At 47.3% G+C, this 23,009-nt stretch overlaps 1 protein-coding gene across 4 annotated transcripts in view; it reads right to left on the bottom strand.

Moving 5' to 3' along the window:
* The window catches only part of CPQ (carboxypeptidase Q), a 435,363-nt gene that overhangs the window by 93,582 nt on the left and 318,772 nt on the right, over positions 1–23,009 (bottom strand). For all 4 annotated transcript variants that reach the window (XM_083187007.1, XM_083187008.1, XM_083187006.1 and 1 more), the window contains exon 6: positions 8,897–8,988. In XM_083187007.1, coding sequence (XP_083043133.1) covers positions 8,897–8,988 — 92 coding nt within the window. The remainder of the gene's footprint in view (positions 1–8,896; positions 8,989–23,009) is intronic.

Raw genomic sequence — 23,009 nt, 5'->3', positions numbered from 1 at the left:
CTCCTTGAGACAAGTATAAGCTGCGCCGGTGCCTTCACAATATAAGAAATTGTATGTCCAACGTGGGTGTGGCACTCATAGCTTCAAATCAGAATCAGAATCATCTTTATCGGCCAGGTATACTTGCGTATGCTTGGAATTTTTTGTGGTAACAGTGCAGCATCAATCAGGGAACACAAAGGGGGTGGGAAGAGAGGCATAAACATACATCACATACATTTCACATATATCTAGAACAGTTTGAGTTAGTATTTAGTATTTGGTATGTTCAATACGGTTTAGTTGGTGGACAGCTATTGGGAAGAAGCCTTAATAACGAACACTTCACACTGTGGTAGTGATCAACGTTTCAAATTGATAAAAAAATTATAAAAAATTTGTCATCAGAAATTAAAAATTTTTTATAAATTTGAAACGTTGATCACTACCACAGTGTGAAGTGTTTGTTATTTGAAGCTATGAGTGCCGCACCCACGTTGGATATATATATATATGTAATTGCACCTGTGGCGCAGAAGCACCACGCTGTGACATCACCGCTCAATGCTTTTCTATGAGCCGCGGGAGCGAATTAGACACAACTGCGTCAAGACAGGTCTGTGCCAACGGAAGTTGTACGTTCAGAGAGGGGTCTATGGACTAAAGGCCCCCATACACTAGTACAGTGATGGCTACCTTTGACACTCCAGCTGTTGTTGAACTACACATCCCAGCATGCCCTGCTTCAGTTTTACTATTTGGCCATGTTAAAACTGATGCAGGGCATGCTGGGATGTGTAGTTCAACAACAGCTGGAGTGTTGAGGTAAGCTATCGCTGCAATAGTACATCTTCTCCCAGGAGATAAGCAGCATGGGATTTCTCTTGAACTCCCCGGGCGGCAGGATCGCACATGATAGGCCGTATTCACACCCTTTGCATACGCTGCATCGTATGCGATACCAGTAAAGGCTGCATGATCCGATAAATCTTTATGGAATTGTTCCAGCTCCTGCAAATTACATTAATCCCCTAATATACTAACCTGTGAAAGTGACAGGCAATTTAATGACCTGGCAGAATTTAAAAATGTCCAATGTTTCAATGTTGGTAGCCGTGCTCATCCTCTCTCAGGTGTGGTCAGTTACTGCGCTGTCACTGTCTGTAAATCCTGTGATCGCCGCACCGTACGTATCTTACAGACACAGTTAATACTCTTCAGTTTGGTGAGTTAGTTTTATGAACAGGTGATTGCAATGCAATTTCAGGGACTGCTCTGGGGACCTCTACTGCCTTGAAATTAATTTACTTCTAATGTGAGTTTACCATAAATTCTCAATATGTTAAGCACAGATCGGTCCATTGCCGTCTAGTTATTAACATAAATGAATTATTAACTTGGATTAAAGTGGGAGCATGCGAGACGCTAGAGACATTCAAATGAGCTTCGGATACTTTTGATAAGGCTCTATCCTCAGTATTAGTATTACATATATTATGTAACTATTGGATTATTTAAAGTGCAGTACACGTGCTGTGTATTGTAACATGAATCAAATATTGTCAGGAATCCGTATGTTGTACGGGTGTGTCCTCATACACCTAGCCTCAATACTTCATTGGGGACAAGACACACAGTTGTTGGCACAACGGTCGTCACAGGGTATGAGGACACACCTGGATATTCTATGAGGGTCGTCACAGGGTATGAGGACACACCTGGATATTCTATGAAAGTCATCACAGGGTAGGAGGACACACCTGGATATTCAATTGATACTGCAGAGCTACACCTTTTTATATTCTAAGGCCAGCTACAATACATGCGCAAGTGATGGTATTGGGATGCCGACAGAAAACCGACATCGGCATTACGATGTGCAGAACCCCCGAGACAGGGGTGGTAAGTATTGTAAACCCCTACTACCCCATAACCCTCCCCTTCCTGAAACCTAACTCTACCCAATCCCCACCCCCGCAGCCTAAGCCTAACCCCCACCTTAGTGCATAAACCTAACCATACCCCTTTAGTGCCTAACCCTCTCTCTCTTCGCACTCACTCTAACCTTACCTCCTGACCCAGCTTAACCCTAACCCCCTCTATACACCGTAACCTAAACCTCCCCGCGGAATAACCCTAACCAGCAACAGCATACTTATGTTTGGAATGCCAACAGCTGGAATTCCAATGCCAGCACTGTGATCAGGTCCAATGTACAAGGCATTCAATAACAATGCAGCATTAAAGCTCCGTACAGACAGAGCAATATGATTGCTGAGAAAGATTGGCTTAAAATTGCTCAGCAATCATATTGCTCAGTGTGCCATTTTCATCAGCGACCAAAATCTCAGCGCTGTGTAATGACTTACCATCTTCCTCTGTTATATGCATATTACATAACTGTATCTGCAATTGACAATATAGTGTGTACACACCATGACTCCGGTCTTTATGTCAATGTTCAGAATTATCCAGTTTTCTCGTATTGGCTATCCAAAGTGTGCGAGAGCCAATAGCCATTGAAGTTTGAGAGAACTAGGAAAAAATAGGAATTTGGTACTCACCGTTAATTCCCTTTCTCCGAATCCATAGGGGACACTGAAGTCATTATGCTGGGGATAGAGTGATGCATTGGAGGAGTCGGCACTTTAAGAAATTGAAGTGTGGCATGACTCCTCCCCCTCTATCCTCCCCTCAGACCTCAGTCTTAGTTTACTGTGCCCGAGAGGAGAAAAGAGACCAGGGAATCTCCGACAGAGAAAGAGAGAGTAAAGAACAGCAAAAGTAACATTAGTATAACTGTAAACTGCAGACAATCGCATGCACAACAAACAACACATGCGAGCTGAACACACCCATACCTAGAAAAGCACAGCGCCGAGAGGGTGTTCAGTGTCCCCTATGGATTCGGAGAAAGGGAATTAACGGTGAGTACCAAATTCCTATTTTCTCCTTCATCCAAGGGGACACTGAAGTCACTACGCTGGGGACGTCCCAAAGCCATCTCCACGGGCGGGAAGGCGCTGGGCATCCTGCAGCACGGCCAAAATTTGAAGAAGAGGCCGCAAAGGTATCAAACTTATAGAATTTGATAAATGTATTAGGACCAGACCACGTCGCTGCTCTACACAACTAAGACAGAGACACACCTCTAGCTGCTGCCCAAGATGGTCCCACTGAACGTGTGGAGTGGCCGAAACTTTAGAGGGCGGAACCTGAGCCGCCTGCACATATGCCTGCTTTATGGTAAGGCAAATCCATCTTGCCAGATTTTGTTTGGAGGCTGGCCAGCCCCTTTTGGCAGTAGCATACAGAACGAACAGTGAATCAGACTTCCGGATCTCCTTGGTTCTGTTCACATAAACCTGTAGTGTGAACAACATCCAGTGATTTTGAATCACCCGTCAGTACCGGAACAACAATATATTGGTTAAGATGATACGCTGACACAACCTTTGGAAGATAATCCATTCTGGTCCGAAGTTCAGCCCTATCCTGGTGAAACACCAGATAAGGGGACCTGCACGACAAGGCACTAAGATCAGACACCCTTCGTGCCGAGGCAAGAGCCAGCAGCATAATCGTCTTCCACGTGAGAAGACGGAGATCAATGGAGTCCAATGGTTCAAAAACACTGGACTTGAGATAATCCAACACCAGAGGTCAATTCCAAGGCTCCTCTGGGGCCCGAACCGGTGGCTGGAGCCTGAGGACTCCATTAAATAATGTCTGGACCTCCGGAATGACTGCCAAGCGACGGTGAAAAAATATCGACAAGGCTGACACTTGTACTTTAAGCGAGCCCAGCCTGAGGCCCGCCTTTAACCCCACCTGTAGGAACCGGAGCAACCGTGAAAGACAGAACACAGATGTGGGTAATTTATGGCGTTCACACCACGCCACATAAGCCTTCCAAATTCGGTAATAATGTTGCGAAGTGACCTCCTTCCGGGCTCTGAGCATTGTTGGAATTACCGATTTTGGGATACCACGTCTGCTTAACAGCGCTGCTTCAATAGCCACGCCGTCAAACGCAGCCGCGGTAAGCCTTGGTAGACGAATGGCCCCTGCAGTAGAAGGTCCTCCCTTGGAGGAAGCTGCCAAGGTCGGTCTATCAGGAGCCCCTGTAGATCGCCGTACCACAGACGACGAGGCCAATTCTGTGCCACCAATATGACTGGAGCAATACCGGGGCACCTTGCAGTTGTGTTTTGATGCCATCATGTCTATGAGGGGCATCCCCCAACGGTTGACAATCTGTGAAAAAACCTCCGGGTGTAGGGCCCATTCCCCTGGGTGGACATCCTGGCGGCTTAAGTAATCCGTCTCCCAGTTGTCCACCCCTGGTATGAACACCGCTGAGAAGGCCAGGGCCTGTCGTTCCGACCACTGGAGAATTGGGCGTACTTCCTGCATAGCCTTGCGACTGCGGGCATTGTCCGATTGGATCCTTACAGCTCTTCCCCACAGCAGAAGGTCTGCCTTGACTAAGGCCAGACAAATCGCCCGAAGCTCCAGGATGTTTATCTGGAGCTTCGCCTCCTCAGGAGACCAACGCCCTTGGAAGTGATGTTCCATCACCACTGCCCCCCAGCCCCTGAGGCTGGCGTCTGTGGTGACTATGGTCCATTCCCAAACCGGCGGCCCTCCAACAGGTTTGGTGTATGGAGCCATCATTGCATGCGAAAGACGATTGCAAGGCGACAGGATGATTCGCCTGTGCATGTGCACATGTGACCCGGACCACTGTTTCAGCAGATCCAGTTGGAATGTCCGGGAGTGGAAGCGGCCAAAGGGATGTACCTCGAAGGAGGCGACCATCTTGCCTAACAAGCAGATGCACAGATGTACTGACACTCTGTGAGGACTGAGGACCTGTCTGGTCAACTCCTGAAGAGAAAGAATTTTCTCCAATGGAAGGAAGATTTTCTGTAGAGACGTGTCCATGATAAGCCCCAAGAAGAGAATCCGTTGGGACGGAGTCAGCTGGGACTTTTTGTAATTCAGAACCCACCCATGTTGCAGTAACACTTGACAACAAACATGAATGTTCTGAAGAAGTACCTTCTTGGACGGTCCCTTGATCAAAAGATCGTCCAAGTATGGGACCACATTTATCCCCTTCGTGTGTAGTAAGGAAATCCTCACCGCCATGATTTTTGTGAAGAGACGTGGGGCGGATGCCAGGCCAAATGGCATTGCCCGGAATTGGAAGTGATCTTCCTTGATAGCAAAGCGAAGGAACTGCTGGTGATTTTCGTGTATTGGGACATGTAAATAGGCATCTTTTATGTCTAAAGAGGCCAAAAATTCCATTGGTTCCAGACCGGCCACTACTGATCTTAGTGATTCCATCTTGAACTTGTGGTAGGTTATGTACCTGTTCAATGTCTTTAAATTAAAAATTGGGCGCACAGTCCCGTCTGGCTTTGGCACCAGAAAAAGAGGTGAATAAAAGCCTTCTGTGCGGTTGGCTGCTGGGACCGGCATTATGACCCGAGCTGCCAAAAGTTTTTGAATGGCCTGTATCAATAGTAATCAGTGCTTTTCAACATGGGGGAGACCTGTTGTGAAAAACTGACGAGGAGGTCTGCAAGCAAACTCCAGCTTGTAACCCTCTGTCACAATTGACAGAACCAATTGGTCTGTACATGCCATAATCCAGTGGTGATGAAAATCCTGCAACCTTCCCCCAACTCTGGTGTCCCCCAGATAAGATGGGAGACAGTCATGCTGCGGGCTTTTCTGGTTGCTTAGGGTCAGTGCGGCGGGCTCCCGCTGTTGAGGTAGTGGCCGCGCCTCCGAACCCTCTACCTCTGCTTCGGGAAGAGGCAAAGGCCCCTCTAGGCTTACCCCTAAACTTTGGTGCTCCACGAAAGGAACGGAAGGAGGGGCCTTGATAAGGCATTTTAGGAGGTGGAGCTGAGGTGGGCAAGAAGTTGGACTTGCCCCCTGTGGCCTGAGCAATCAGCTTGTCCAGCTCTGGGCCAAATAGTACATCACCTGTAAAAGGCAGACCTTCAACAGCCTTTTTTATGTCTGCCTCCGCCTGCCACGATTTGAGCCACAAGGAACGCCTAGCTGTGCCGGACAAGGCGGAAACTCTAGCCACCAAGGCTGCTGAATCTCTGGCGGCTTCTCCAATGTACGCGGCAGATTCGCGCATACTGGCCGCCAGCAAAGCCAAGTCTTCTATGGGCCTTTGTTCCTCTATGCCTGTTGCTAATTCCTCAGCCCAAGTTTCCATGGCCCTGCTCACCCAAGAAATGGCTAAAACAGGGCGTAGGGTCACCCCAGCGGTGGTAAAGATATGTTTTAACCCCGCTTTTAGACGTCTATCAGGAGCATCTTTAAGTGCAACAGCCCCTGGAATAGGATGTGCTGCTTTTTTTGAAAGCTTAGACACTGACGCGTCAGCCAAGGGCGGATTTTCCCACTTAACCCTTGCCTCTGGAGCAAAGGGATAAGTAGATTTAAACCGTTTTGATAACTGAAACTTTTTCTCTGGAGCTTTCCAAACATCCAATAAGGGTTTGTCCAACTCCACAGATTCTGGGAAACACACCACCGCCTTAGGAGGGCGACCAAAAATGGGGACAAAGGCCGGCGGTTCTGGTTCAGTTACATTCAAAGTGACCTTACCAGCCTGAATAAGGGCCTCTAGGCCCTGAGATCCTTCTATAATGTCATCATTCCCCCCATCAGCCTGAGGGAGGGGATCATCCTGTACATCCACATCCCCTACAGGATCTTCCTGTTCATCCCCAGAAGAATCCCCCCTCAGAAGCAAGGGAATACTCCTTTTTTTTTAGGCGGGGGAGGAATGCTTACAGGTTGTGAGGTAGTAGCTCTTACCAAAGAATCCACTGAGCTGATAAGGTCCCTGGCCCAGGAAGGCTCAGCTGAACCCATAGAAGCTAGATGGGAGTGTAACACCTCCCTGTCCCTGCGGGACGCAGCCAGTTCTGCTGCCAAAGTGGATAAAACACTAGTGACCCCCTCCACATTAAGAAGGGGAGAAGGGGCCTTGTCTGCTTCATCCCTCTCATAACACTCTTTGCACAGGGTTACACCCTTAATGTGCTGAGTAAACTGCTGAGTGCACTGGGTGCAGACAAGTTTCTGAGACGCCTTTGAAGTGCCTTTAGCAGCCATTGCAAGCACTGCCCAGCTCACAGTCACACACACACAAGAATTAGGTAGCAGTGAAGGAGATAAAGAAAGTAATAGGGGGAGAGGAGCCTGCCTTCCCCGAATTAAGCCCACAGTACAGGATATCACTCCAAAGGGAATCCCAGCAGGAATCCCTGTCACTCACCCAGGGCAGTGAACTGGCTGATGAGCAATCGGAGCAGCATTCTGATGCCCTGTTCAGGAGATCCCTAGAGGCGCACCAGCAGGAGAGGCAGCGTGGGCTGTAAGATGGCGCCTCCGTGAAGCAGAGGATAAGCTCCGCCCCCTCTGACGTTGCGCTCAGTGCGCGCTGTGCACAGCAGCGCTGAGTGATCTCTGCACTCCATGCTGGACCAGCGCGTACTCTGGTCCAGCCGTCACCCAAAAATTAGCCCCTGTACCTCCGGCGGGTGACGCGGTCCTGGACCCGTAACGCTAGCCGCGGGGGGCTGCGGCGGGTCCCCAGCGCCGATGCACTGGTGACCAGGGTCAGACGCGTGCTCAGCAAGCGGTGCCGCTCTGACCCCACCATCCCACGTAGCAGGCAGCCAGCAGGGTCCTCTGGCTGCCTGAGGCACTTCATTAAATAAAATTTTTAAGCTAACAGAGCCCCAATAAGAGGAGCCCTAGCCCAGGGATCCGACTCCTCCGGGCACTTAACTAAGACTGAGGTCTGAGGGGAGGATAGAGGGGGAGGAGCCATGCCACACTTCAATTTCTTAAAGTGCCGACTCCTCCAATGCATCACTCTATCCCCAGCGTAGTGACTTCAATGTCCCCTTGGATGAAGGAGAAAACAAGTAAATCCGAACCCGCTCATCCTTAATCTGTATATTAATTCAATGTATGGCGTGAAATCAGAGCCTATATAAGCCAAAGAAAAATAAAGGGTTTGGAGTTGAGGTGAAGTAATAATTAGACTTCTGTTTTGGACTAGAGGCCGCAAAAAGCCTTATGACAAAGATTTTAAGGGTAAATGTTCAAGCTCATAAGCAACCAATCAGATTCTGTCTGTAATTTGTTAGGATGCAATAGAGTATGGTAGACGGAATCGGATTGGTTGATATGCCTCTTTTCATTTTTAGAAACTTAAGTAAATGTATCCCTTAGTGCAGAGGTGGGGAACCATTTTTGTGCCAAGGGCCATTTGTATGGGAAAAAAATTCTTCGGGGGCCATATGTAAAAAATGTACTTACAAATTGTACTGCTGCAGCCGTCCCATGCTCCGGTGGCTGCTGCCGAATAGGACTGACAGTCTCCAGCTGCTGTTGATTATGAGGAATCTCGCGAGAACTACCGACCTCTTGCGAGAATTCCCCTGTACTTGACTCCCGGCAAAGCTGCCAGGTGGGTGGGAGGGCCATTCAGACCGACTACGGGGGCCGCATACGGCCCCCGGGCCTGAGGGTCCCCACCCCTGCCTTAGTGTCTGGTGCAATAAAGAAATGTGATGCCCCCCTAAGCTGTCAATTGTAACTAAATTAATCCACAGGCTTCTCTTATACTATAGATGGAGCCTTCTTCAACTAGCCATCTCTGGATAGCCATGGCTCACCAAGACCTATTGTTCTCAGCTGCAATACAATACATAGAACAATACAGTAGGGGTTTTGCATAGGATTAAGTCCGACAGCTCTGGCTCAACTAATCCTATTAAAGGGCTAGATGAGGATGGCTCTATCTGTAGGTGCCAATGGCGGCTAAACTTTAATACAAATGACTGCATAAAATATAACTTCTTGCCTTGTGCCTCTCGTAATATTGGCTGGCGCCCACTCCTCCTTGTTCTTCTCCCGTCCACAGTACCAGACGAACTGTTCTCTTAGGACGGAGACCTGGGAATATAAAATTATATTTATATAAATAAAATAAAGTGACGTTCTGCAATTGTGCTAATGTAATAAAGCTACTTATACCATCAATCCTATAAAATAGCCACATATGATTCAGCCAGTGGCGTAACTACTGTAAGGCAGCCCCAGCTCCCGCTTGGGGGAGCAAGCAGCAGTGGGGTCTGTGTGGGCGCCGGCACCCACTGCCCACTGACTGAGCACCGGAGGCGATCCATCCCCAGTGCGGGTGCGGCTATGGCAGAGACGACAAATCCCCACACTGATTCAATTGACTGTACACAGAGCCAGCTATCGGCTACTGTGTACAGGATGGGCACGCAGATGGGTGTGCTAGGGCGGCCTGGGATGTGTCAGAGCCAGGGGAAGCAGCAGTGCCTGCTGGTCTCTCTTCCTCTCTCCTGATTCAGCTTCTCCATTATTTGTGTGACATCATCACATCACATGCTGGGGAAACACACTGTGGAGGAGCTATGGGGGGATGGGGGGGGGGGGGGGGGCACAAACTTTTTGGCAGTGGGGAGCAAAATTTATAGTTACGCCACTGGATCCAGCTGCAAGGTAAATAACTTACCGTATAAAATACAGTATATACAATACTACCTGGTGTAGGTTCTATGCATTAATTATGCTCTTGTTTATAAAAAGTTTAATATTTGTTACTGCTAACTACTACAGTAAATTGCCTAATTAGCTTTTGCCCGTGTCTTCGCTCGCATGGATGTGTTATTGCTCAGCAGAACTAACACACTGAATGTAATTCATTTGTTGCTTCAAAACCACCCTGTGTAGTTTTATATGGGAGTGAGAGTTTTGTTTTTATTCGGCAGTTGCCTAGTGTACCAAGATAAGGGGGGGGGGGGGGCGCCATCAAGTCAGCCTACGGTAACTGCGGCTGTGCAACTTATAAGGCCTCTACACTTTAATTTGAGGACTGAAAAGTGAACATTGGTGGCAGTGTGGCCCATTATTACAGGGCCCGTGGATTGCGCATAAACAGTGGGTAAATGGAGAAGGCATTTCAGAATCAGGGCTTATAGATTAACCCCACGGTGACCTACAGTATTAGCAGCTGTGATTAACCACTGCTAATAGGAGATCAGCTCTACCTAAATATACAAAAGAGAACCCTGTTGCTGAGACCATGTATTTACAATGTGTTACTGATTGGCTAATTGTGATGTAATAATGTCAGACCTGATCGATAGAATGCGTATGTTCACAGCCTAGCGAACAGATAAAGGCCGCCCACTGCCTGGCCAAACGCCCCCCCCCCCCCCTTTGCCATGCAAGGGTCCCACCGACTACAGATGGGCATCCCAGTCCGGCCCTGTTAGTGCCTAACCCTAACCTTCCCTCTCTCTCTTCCCACTCACTCTAACCTTACCTCCTGACCCATCTTAATCCTAACCCCCGCCCCCCTATACACCCTAACCTAAACCTCCCCAGCTTGACCATCGAATGATTTCACCAGACTTTGGTCTGAAAAGTAAGTTAACACTTACTTTTTAGATTGCTGCTGATCTCCGAATTTAGGCTGGTCGCTGATGTCATGTCACATCAGCCATCCACCCCGATCAGGAATCGACACACCTGTGTTCCCAGGGGAACGCCCAGTGTTGTTAGGACGCCCATAAAATGCTGTGCGTTCCCCTGCTCAAACCCCCTGCCCTCCCTACAGTGCATACACTTTGACGAGTGTGTTGCTCGCCAAAAACGTTCACATAGGGGGTTTGAACATGTGCAGACCCCAACCATCGAAAATGTGGCCAAATTTGAACCCGAAAGAATGATTCTGAATCGGCCCCTTAGTGTGGTAAACAAGGAACTCCACAAACATCATTTGCCCATTCCATAGCATAGTGAGGGTTGCCTACCCTCCCGGAATCCAGGCAGCCTCCCGCGAACCCCCCGTGGCAGGTGGAGGGGGGGGGGGGGTGTCTGTGGGAGGAAATTACGTGATTCGCGTCTTTGTAGCCCTGCCCTTGCTGAGCAATGCCTGAAATACCGGCACTGCATGGGCATGGCCACGAGGAAGTACTCGTGTTGGCCACGCCCCCACACTAGTCATCCACCGGCTGCCTCGCCCCATCCCGCCCTGTCAGTGGCCCCGCCCCGTGCGTCACTGAACTGGCTGCCCTCAGCAAGTAGGCAACCCTGAAGTAAGTAGCAGAACATTGTAACAGTAAACTGTGCACTGGGTCATTGTAATAAACAAAAATACATTTACATTGCGGTTAACAAATATTTACAGCAACAACCTCAGAATGGCATATTATGTATGAAAGTCAAAGTGAAACCTTGTCCACAGACAACTGCGTATAACAGCAGTGTACAGTAGGCAGGTTGTTCTGAAGAAGTTTCCTATTGATAACCGGTGAGAGTTATTCCTGTGCTTGTAACCCATGCTGCAAATAGACATACTGTACCTAAATTCGGCATCGCTGATTGCTAGAGGAAAACATATTCCTCAGTAGATTATTTGTGCCTTGTTACCTGTCTGCCGCACAAGGAACATTTTATTTAGGAAGAGACCTACATGCACACACTGTGCATGTCAAATAGACTTGGAATAATGGTATATTGTCTTGTCTGACTCTCCACAATAAGTAGGTACTGTAAACAGAGCCGGATTAAGATTTTGGGGGGCCCAGGGCACTTTAGAAAGGGGGCCCCCCTACTACTTGTGATTACTGGCTGCAAACTGCACAGGAGCATATTACACTGTCAAAACACAGAGTAATGGCAGTATAAACTTGGTCAATGATCAACTGCAGGGGGGATTAATAAAAAACATATATAAAATACCACATGAAAAGCCTGTGTTTGTTCCTCTGTAGGAGCCCTGACAGGCTCAGCGCTGCCTCTGATTAAAAACCCTCCCATGACAAGGCAGCTTCTGCTGCTATCCTTCATGGGCCTGAGAAACATATGATGAGCTCCACCAAGCAGAACTCAGCACAAGCCTCTCAGAATCTGACCTTTTGTGCAAAGTCTTATGGGACTCCCAGTAATGCACTGCACACTTGTGCAGTCAGTGTGCCTTGACTCCTGATGCCCAGCACCATTAATTATTGTCACATTGGCAGATAGGTGAAGCTGCAGCACTACCCCACTCCCATGCACAAAACCATTAGCAATTTTTTTTTTTTATTCATGCCAACCACAGGGGCCCCTAGATGGAGGGGGCCCAGGGGTACTGACCCCTTGTGCCCCCATTATAATTCCGGCCCTGACTGTAAGGAATGTCTGATAAAGGAGAGAAAAGCCTTTTCTACAGTAGGTCTTATTCTATTATTATGATACAAATATATTCTGCACTTGTATGTTCAGTAAATGCTGTCATGTTAATGAAACTATTTGATTTACACGTGCATTAGACAAAAAAATAAATAAAAAATAATAATAACAATAATAAATAATAATAGACATATTGGGGGAAATTTACTAAAGGAAATTTGTAAAAAATAGGTGTATTTGTATCCAGAAATACACTCATTTTTGACATTTGCTATCCCGAAAATACGGAAATTCGTATTGATTGCACATCAATACGAATACGAATTGCCGTATTTTCGTGATAGTAAATGTCAAAAATAAGTGTATTTCTGGATACGAATACACCTATTTTTTTTACAAATTTCCTTTAGTAAATTTCCCCCATATTTCCTGATTTGGAATCAAATATAAAATTGACACTTTTTGGATATACACAAAAATGACTCGTGCACTTGCGTACTTTGCTTGTATTTCTATATAATTTCTTATACATTCTGCCAAATCTTAATGATGGAAAAGAGGCATGATGATGGGGGTGGAGCTACAACGAATTGACTAATTTGGGGGGCATGGCCAGCATGATCACGTCCTTGTGGCCACGCCCCCTCCATGCAATGCCGGTATTTCAGGCATTGCACAGCAGGGGGGGGGGGGGTGTGTGTGGGGCCACAATGACGCGTGAACGCATCACTTGGTCCCACAGATTATTCCATTGTCAGCATCAGTTTTCAGCTTGTATTATTATGCATTTGTTTAAATTATTCCATTTGCCATATGAGAATTATTCACGTTTTTCTGCTCACCTTTCATGTTCATTGTGCTGGATTTTGCCCATTAAAAGTCTTCTGTATACATGTCTATTTGGGTCTACTTCTGGTTTGTCCAAACACCTATGTTTAGGTCCCTTGTATCCATGCTGCGGCAGAATTACCCAGAATTCTATGTGTGTTGTTGCCATTCTTTTGTTTACTTATCCCACAATGCACCCTGTTTACCTCAGAGCTCTCCTGTACTGAGACTTCAGGGAGATACCAGCATTGTGCAGTCTGCTGATTTCTAAATGGTTTTTATAGGTGCGTTTTTAACAAGATATCTACTTTCATATCATTGACTACAAAATGGAGCCTATCTCTGACACAATTGCCACTTTCCTCTTTGGACTTGGGTGGTCAGACGTCACCATCAACAAAGGGGAGAACTGGACTTGCCCAGTAGGGGAGAACTGGACTTGCCCAGTAGGGGAGAACTGGACTTGTTCAGTAGGGGAGAACTCGACTTGTCCAGTAGGGGAGAACTCGACTTGTCCAGTAGGGGAGAACTCGACTTCTCCAGTAGGGGAGAACTGGACTTGTCCAGTAGGGGAGAACTGGACTTGCCCAGTAGGGGAGAACTGGACTTGTCCAGTAGGGGAGAACTCGACTTGTCCAGTAGGGGAGAACTCGACTTCTCCAGTAGGGGAGAACTCGCCTTGTCCAGTAGGGGAGAACTCGACTTGTTGAGCTAAATTTTCATGTCAAGCAAAATGAGAAAAACAAATCAACAATTCGGACTGTTACTGGTGGGATTGAATACCCCCCTTAGGGTTCCCTCGTGGTCATTCCGGGAGTGTAGGCAACCCTGAAATAACCCTAGAATTAATGTGTGAGCGTACATGTGGTAGGGAATATATATTGTAAGCTCCACTGGGCAGGGACTGAAGTAAATGTTTAAATATTCTTTGTACAGCGCTGAAAAATATGGGCCTAATTCTGGTTGGTTTGCAGATGTAACATGTGCCGAGAGATTTAGATTTGGGTGTTATTTTGTTTCTGTGCAGGGTAAATACTGACCGCTTATTTTTTACACACACCCCACACAAATCTAACTCTCTCTCTGCACATGTTACTGCCCCACCTGCAGTGCACATGGTTCTACTAGGGCATTCAACATTTTCTATATTTGTCTCAAAGTCCAGAAATGATTGTGAATGCCATTACATTTGCTGCTTATTGGTACTATTAGGTAATCACATTTTTTTTAATGCTAATATGGATCCAGAACCCAGATGTCTGCTGACTAAGTTTGTGCGTTAAAATATACAGTAACTGTAACACAGCGTTGCATCTTCCTGTACTAAATCTTCTCAAGTGCCATGGACATTTGCAAACCTGTGAGATTTGCTGCCGTAGTAAATAACTGCAAATGTAATTAGGTCAGAGCACACATGGCAATATGTACAACAGATAAACCTACTCAGTGAGCCAATATTTACGTGATAAACACAATATAAACAGGATTCAGGCACAAGTCTTGGATATGGTACAATCCTATAAGGCTCACATATATTAAAAAGTTTATTTTGCTGTGTGCTGGAATCTTATATGATAAAAGGCTAATGCTGCTCCTCACCTCTACAGGGGGAGTTCAAGTATATTGAGCAACGGCAGCCACTAGATCAGGGGTAGCCAACTCCAGTCCTCGAGAGCTACCAACAGTTAATGTTTTTTTCCAGGTCTCCTCACAGACTCACAAGAGAAGTATTTAGCTCTTTTAAAATGTGTTAGTCAGTAGCGAGTGCACCTGTGTACCTGCCAGGTGAGCTGGAAAACGTGAACTGTAGGTAGCTCTCGAGGACTGGAGTTGGCTACCACTGCTCTAGATGGTCCCTGAAGGAGCAATTCATGTGTTCCTCCATTCGGCCTTGTACAGCCGCCAACACTTATATTACTGTTATTTTGTTCCGTTATTTTGAGGGGCTGGTAACTAGAATATGTATCAATACACTTGATTAACGTGCAACCACAATGGGTGAAACACTATCTCAATACTGAACTTCCACAGGTTACATAAATAAATTAGATGAATATCATTAAGTGTAGCCCACACACTCTACTCCAGTGGTCGCTAAGCCATCGCTCGTGAGCCCGCCACCCGCCATACCTGTTGCCTGCCTCCCGCCGTTCTCCCTCTGAGGGGAGGAGAGCACATTGTGTGTCTCTCAGACCCCTCACTGTGCATCCCTGTGACTGGGCCATCCGCCAATCAGAGCTCGCGGGCTGGCAGCCAATCAGGAGCCGTCCCACAAGCTTTGATTGGCGGACGGCCCAGTCACAAGGAAGTGAGGGGAAGGAGAGACGCGCGGTGTGCTCTCCTCCCCTGAGAAGGAAAGCAGCGGCGGCAACAGGGGCACTGCAGGTGGACTCCGGACTGTCCTCTCCCCGGCAGCAGCAACAACAATGGTGAGTGTGCTACTGCTGGGAAACTGGAACTTTGGGGCATACCTGGCACTGCGGGAGGCATACCTGGCACTGTGGGGGCTACCTGGCACTGTGGAGAGCATACCTGGCAGTGTAGGGAAGTATCTGGCATTGTGGGGGCATACCAAGCACTATGGGGGCATACCTGGCACAGTGGGGGCATGCTTGGCATAATTGTATCGGGCACTATTGGGGGCATATGTGTATCTGGCACTATTGGGGTTATATGTGTATCAGACCCCCATTTCATTGGCCGCACCACAATCAGGCGGGCATTGTTTAACTGGCAGTGCTGGGGGGCATTGTGTTTCGCAGGAGTGCCACGATAGTAGGTAATGCCCCCTAATTTTGGCACGTGCATGTCCCTTCTTCTCTGCCTCCAGTGTTGGGAGGTATGTATGCAGCATATTGGACATTGCAGTGTGTGGTATATTGTGTCTGGGGCATTGTGGTATGTGGCATAACTTGTCAGGGGCATTACAATGTGTGGCATAACGTGTAAAGGGCATTTTTAGATTATGCAGATTTCTTTTTTTTTGCCATTTTAGTAGCTCTTCAGGCGGTTTATTTTGTCTTGAGTAGCTCTCGTCCCAAAAAAGGTTGAAGACCACTGCTCTACCCCATTGTATGATCAGGTTACCAGTATTCATAGGGTTAATGTAGCAGACATCACTTATTATATGAACATAGCAAGATAACAATAGTTTAGGATACCGACTTGCCTGTGCCATTGCCCAGGTATCACAGACTTGTGGGTAAAAATGGTGGCAATGGCCAAAAAAGCTTTTAAAATCAAAACAATCATTATCTGGCATAATTAATAAAGATGATGACAATCCATCTGATGAGGCTCACCGGTATGCTTCTTGTTTACTTATACTTAGGGTTACCAACACCCATCCGGGGTTACTTCCGGACAGTCCGGTAATCAAGACCATAGTCCGGAGGGACTAAAATGCTTATTCCAGGACATTGCATATCGCCACCCCTCAGGACTCGGGATATCGTTAATTGCTGGACTGTCCGGAATTATCCCGGATGGCTGATAACCCTACTTATATTTATGTTAATTGTAAGAGTTTCTCCAAATTATTTGGACTATCAGAGTGTGGTGTACAAAGCCATGAAAAGTGATAAGAGTGGAAAGAAATAAACTGGTGGTGTGGTGGGTAAACCCATAACCCTGGCCAAGGTCATGCAAAAAAACTCTTTATTACAAAATGTATTACAATTCTACTTAGTAATGTGGACCTGCATCTGGTTTCTCTTCATGTGTACCACTTTAAACATCAGCAAGGGTAAGTAGTACCTCTCATTACATAGAGTGCACAATCTTGGGCCCCTCCCTATATATCGGTGACAAGATCATACTTGCCTATCCTCCAGAAATGGCCAGGAGGCTCCTGAAAATCAGATGGCCATCCTGGAAAGGTGTGCAAGTCCCGTTAACCCCCCTCCACGCCCACCCCCCTTGTCTGTCCATTTACGAGCACAAGTGTGCAGATCAAGAGGAACCTGACGATGTGATTAATACTGAATCATGTCATCATTGCCTCACCACCGCTATACAATGAAATTTTTTTATTTTAGTTAAGGCCCAATGTGATGAAGTGGTTACCTATACAGACCCCGTCCACCTGCTTCTTCTCTCTGAGCTTCACCAGGAGAGGAAACTTGAGAAGTTGGTATTCTCAGTAAAGATTATCCTACTTTATCCCTTGTTGCCTGCATCAATATATTAATTTTATGTAATTGCAGATAAAAAATGTAATTCTAAAATAATGTTTAAACCTTTATGAAATGACTTGGCAAATGCAAACCACTGAAAATGGCAAAACTCCCAACCTGAGAGGTAATTTTGCTTCTTTTCACTTATATTACTTGGCGTGAGGCACAGAATACAGCAATTCTCTATATAATGAGAGACCTCCTAATGAGTGTCTTAATTGAGAATATTTAAATTCTGTATATCAAAAGGCACACAGAAACTAAGGACTGGTGTGCACGGGCACTGGAACACAGAAGAGAAGAACTGGTATGCAAGGGCACTGGAACTCAGAAGAGAAGGGCTTGTGTGCTTGCACACTGGAACCCAAAAGAGAAGGGCTGGTGTGCACTGGTACTGGAACTCAAAAGAGAAAAACTGGTGTGCACGGGCACTGGAACACAGAAGAGAAGAACTGGTATGCAAGGGCACTGGAACCCAGAAGAGAAGGGCTTGTGTGCTTGCACACTGGAACCCAAAAGAGAAGGGCTGGTGTGCACTGGCACTGGAACACAGAAGAGAAGAAATGGTGTGCACGGGCACTGGAACACAGAAGAGAAGAACTGGTATGCAAGGGCACTGGAACCCAGAAGAGAAGGGCTTGTGTGCTTGCACACTGGAACCCAAAAGAGAAGGGCTGGTGTGCACTGGCACTGGAACACAGAAGAGAAGAAATGGTGTGTATGGGAACTGAAACACAGAATAGAAGAACTGGTGTGCACAGGCACTGTAACACGGAAGAGAAGAACTGTTGTGCTTGGGCACTGGAACCCAGAAGAGTAGGGATAGTGTGCATGGGCACTGGAACCCAGAAGAGTAGGGATAGTGTGCATGGGCACTGGAACCCAGAATAGAAGAAATGGTATGCAAGGGCACTGGAAACCGGAAGAGAAGGGCTTGTGTGCTTGCAAACTGGAACCCAAAAGAGAAGGGCTGGTGTGCACTGGCACTGGAACACAGAAGAACTGGTGTGCATGGGCACTGGAATACATAAGAGAAGGGCTGGTGTGCATTGGCACTGGAGTAGACTGTAGCACTGGATATACAGGAACAGCTGTAGAAGTGCATACTCTCTCTTTCTATGTGTCAACAATATGTAGCCAAGATATGTCAGAAATATACTGACCAGTATTTGTACAGTCTGACTGATTTCCGCATTTTCTAAATCGCTGGCCTGGATGTACGAAATTGCTATGCAGCAATATATCATAGGGAAATACTGAGGTTAAATGCACCATTGTCCAGGCGGGAAGCCTGATCTTATAATCTATTGTTGTTGTTGGTAATCACTAAAATGTAGGTATTTCCAGTAACAATACAGTCAGTCAGTTCTATGGAAGGAAAACCCGTAAGCCTGACCCCCTGGGAACGGCATATTTTATCAAAGGCTTGTGATAATAGAATAGCAAACAGTATCATCATACCATGAAATGTTTATTTGGAACCCATTAAATAAGCTCCTGGTGCTGGAAATACAAGATGTTAATTTATGGAGTGCTGCTACACAAATCACAGCTTTACGGAGAAAGCGGAAGAATTAGAACACAAAATGACACCAGGGGCGAAATGTAATAGGGTGGGATTTTTAGACTTTTGCGATATTTGGTCCAAAACGGCCAAAATCGCAATTTTTCGAAAAATCCCACATGTAATAGGGTGCGATTCGCGGGAAAAAGCGCATTTTTTCCCGTGAATTCGCACATTTAAAAGATGCGATTTTCAGGCACACTGAAAATCGCATCCAGATGTTTTCCCATAGGAAACTATAGAACTCGCATATGTAATAGGATGCGAGTTCTAAAGTCGCATATGGGACCTTACCGAAAAGCGCAAAAAAAATAGACCAGCTTCTTGCTGGCGATTTTTACAGAAACATGCACAGATCATTGAGATCTGTGCATGCTTCTGTTGTAAAAAAAATAGTTAAAAAAAAAATTAAATAAAAAAAACGGCGTGCGGTCCCCCCCTAAGCATAACCAGCCCTGGGCTCAAAAAGCCGGTGCTGGTATCATAAAATCAAAGGAACAATCAAGTTGGGGTTCCCTGGATTTTATAAAACCAGCACCAGGCTCAAGGTCCGGCGCTGGTTCCCAAAATACGGGGGACAAAATGACTAGGGGTCCCCCGTATTTTAAGAACCAGCACCGGACACAACCAGCCAGCAGGGTAATGCCACAGCCGGGGGAAACTTATTATATAAGCTCCCGCGGCCAAAGCATTAAACCCCTGGCTGGTCAGCATGGGTAGGGGTCCTGGGGAAGTGGGGACCCCCCCAAATGAAGGGGTCCCCCCCCTCCAGGACTTACCAGCCCATGCTGATAGTCCGGGGCTGTCCCCGATGCCCCTGGGCGGTGGGCATCGGGCTGATGGCTTGTGTAAAAAAAAGAATAAAGCCTACCCCGCATGCTGGGACTTGGAGAACCACAAGTCCCAGCATTGTGGGCATTAAAGGGCCCGTTGGCACTTGTAGTTCTGCAGTACAAAAAATAGTTAACAAAAACACACTGACACACTGTAAAATAAAAGTTTAATACACACAAAACACACACACACTGATACTTACCTACCTTGAGCCCGTAGGTCGGTCCCTGGATCCTGGGTCCGGGCTCTGGGGCTCCAGGGCAGAAGAGTCCGGTTCCGGGGCCTTGGTCCTGGTTCCGGGGCTGGTCCTGGGGTTCCGGGGCTCCTGGGCTGCAGAATCCGGGGTCCGGGATCCAAGGTAGTCCCCAGGGGTACCTAAGGAAGGAAATCCTACTCACCTGGTCCCCGGCGACGACCTCGGCATCCTCTCCGGTGACAGCGCTGCTCCCATCTGGTACCCGGCTCGCAGGACTTTGACAGGCGCAGAGATGTTTCCTCCTCGGCGTCTCTAGTCAGAATGATTTCTGGCCAATCAGGAGCCGAGAAAGTCATTCTAACTAGAGACGCCGAGGAAGTAACATCTCTGCTCTAGATGCGCAGAGATGTTTCTTCCTCGGCGTCTGTATTCAGAATGATTTCTGGCCAATCAGGAGCCGACTTTCTCGGCTCCTGATTGGCCAGAAATCATTCTGACTAGAGACGCCGGGGAGGAAACATCTCTGCGCCTGTCAAAGTCCTGCGAGCCGGGTACCAGATGGGAGCAGCGCTGTCACCGGAGAGGATGCCGAGGTCGTCGCCGGGGACCAGGTGAGTAGGATTTCCTTCCTTAGGTACCCTTGGGGACTACCTCGGATCCCGGACCCCGGATTCTGCAGCCCAGGAGCCCCGGAACCCCAGGACCAGCTCCGGAACCAGGACCAAGGCCCCGGAACCGGACTCTTCTGCCCTGGAGCCCCGGAGCCCGGACCCAGGATCCAGGGACCGACCTACGGGCTCAAGGTAGGTAAGTATCAGTGTGTGTGTGTTTTGTGTGTATTAAACTTTTATTTTACAGTGTGTCAGTGTGTTTTTGTTAACTATTTTTTGTACTGCAGAACTACAAGTGCCAGCGGGCCCTTTAATGCCCCGCATGCTGGGACTTGTGGTTCTCCAAGTCCCAGCATGCGGGGTAGGCTTGCTGGGACTCATAGTTCGCCAGTACAAAACAATAGTTTTTATTCTTTTTTTTACACAAGCCATCAGCCCGATGCCCACCGCCCAGGGGCATCGGGGACAGCCCCGGACTATCAGCATGGGCTGGTAAGTCCTGGAGGGGGGGGACCCCTTCATTTGGGGGGGTCCCCACTTCCCCAGGACCCCTGCCCATGCTGACCAGCCAGGGGGTTAATGCTTTGGCCGCGGGAGCTTATATAATAAGTTTCCCCCGGCTGTGGCATTACCCTGCTGGCTGGTTGTGTCCGGTGCTGGTTCTTAAAATACGGGGGACCCCTAGTCATTTTGTCCCCCGTATTTTGGGAACCAGCGCCGGACCTTGAGCCTGGTGCTGGTTTTATAAAATCCAGGGAACCCCAACTTGATTGTTCCTTTGATTTTATGATACCAGCACCGGCTTTTTGAGCCCAGGGCTGGTTATGCTTAGGGGGGGACCGCACGCCGTTTTTTTTTATTTATTTTTTTTTTAAACCAAAATCGCATATATGAAAATGCGCACATTTTCAGGACTGAAAATGCGCACATTTTCAGGACTAAAAATCGACCGAAATCGCGGCAAATCGCATTTTTTGCCACTAATTCGCATCTCATTACATATGCGATTTAGCGTCAAAAAACGCGATTTTTAAAGGTGCGATTTCTGGCGAGTTTGGAACTCGTCCAAAAATCGCACCCTATTACATTTCGCCCCAGGTATTCCATGCACTGTAAGCAGATGTATTACTGCAGGGAGAAATGGCATGCTGGTATTTGCCTGTTCCCTACATGAGAGATCTTGCAGAGGTAATTTCTCTCTTTGGTGATTGTATAAAATGCAGGGCCGTAATGACTAGTGTGCGAGTGGCGCTGTATAACAGGGCATATACTGTAGCCCAGCACTGTTGCTGTATGTACATGCACATGGTCCCTGGAATGGCATCCAATAGTGCGACACAGCCGTCTGGAGCATCCAATGAATGCACCCAGCACAATGTGGGGCTGACTGGAGCTTGCTTCGGACCAGTGATAGTGTTCATTTTAGCTCCCGCCATCTTTGAAAACCCATACAGTTCCTGTTCCCTGCCTGGGGTGTCGCTGTCTGCTGTGGTGTTTCTAGCACAGATCTGGTTTGCATATCAGTTCTGATATACAGAACACACTGTACTAGAAGCCCTACAGCAGACAGTGACAGCAGGCAGGGAAGAGGAACTGCATGGGTTTTTAAAGATGGCGGTGCTAGAATGAACACTAAGACCCTTATTCAGATCTGATCGCAGTACAAATTTGTTCTCAAAAAGGGCAAAACCTTGTGCACTTCAGGTGGGGCAGATGTAACATGTGCAGAGAGAGTTAGATTTGGGTGAGTTATTTTGTTTCTGTGCAGGGTAAATACTGGCTGCATTATTTTTACACTGCAATTTAGATTTCAGTTTCAACACACCCCACCCAAATTTGACTTTCTCTGCACATGTTACATCTGCCCCACCTGCAGTGCACATGGTTTTGCCCATGTTGAGAACAAATTTGTACTGTGATCAGATCTGAATAAGGGCCTAAGTAAATATTCTTGCTATTACTTGTTTCTAATGTAAATCTGTCCTTTAATCTATCAATGTTGCAATGCATTTTTCAAATATAGGGGGAGATGTATTAAGCCTTAGCAAGAGATAAATGCAAGGGTGATAAGGAGAGATAAACGTCCAGCCAATCAGCTCCTTACTGACTTTTTTCAAACAAAGCCTGTAACATGGCAGTTGTGATTGGCTGGACGTTTATCTCTCTTTATCACCCTTGCATTTATCTCTTGTTAAGGCTTAATACATCTGCCCCTAGAGTAGATAACGAGCTGGTCTGCAATACTGGCTACAGGCACGAGGAGGGTCAGGTCTTGGTTCCCACTTACTAGCTGCTCTGGGCCCCAACAACAAGCCTCGGACCAGGTAATTAGTACCAGCTGCCACACACCTCCCTCCTTTGGGGCCTCTGCTGGCATCAAGAAGAATAGTCTCACCATTTTGTTTTTCAGTCCTGACGTGTTCATATACTGTATGATGCGTTTTTTACACATACTCATTGAACGTAGAGGCTCAAGGACATATTAAGAGGAGAGGGGGGCCCTTGCGCATTCTCCGTCTGGGACACGCTCCTCTTCAGCCAGCAGCTAGTAGACTCTG

Source organism: Crinia signifera, chromosome 5 (genome assembly GCF_055691185.1).
Source record: "Crinia signifera chromosome 5, ASM5569118v1, whole genome shotgun sequence".
In the NCBI taxonomy this organism is placed as follows: Eukaryota; Metazoa; Chordata; class Amphibia; order Anura; family Myobatrachidae; genus Crinia; species Crinia signifera.
Note: the sequence above shows the minus strand (reverse complement) of the source record. Positions and strands in the feature narration are given on the sequence as shown.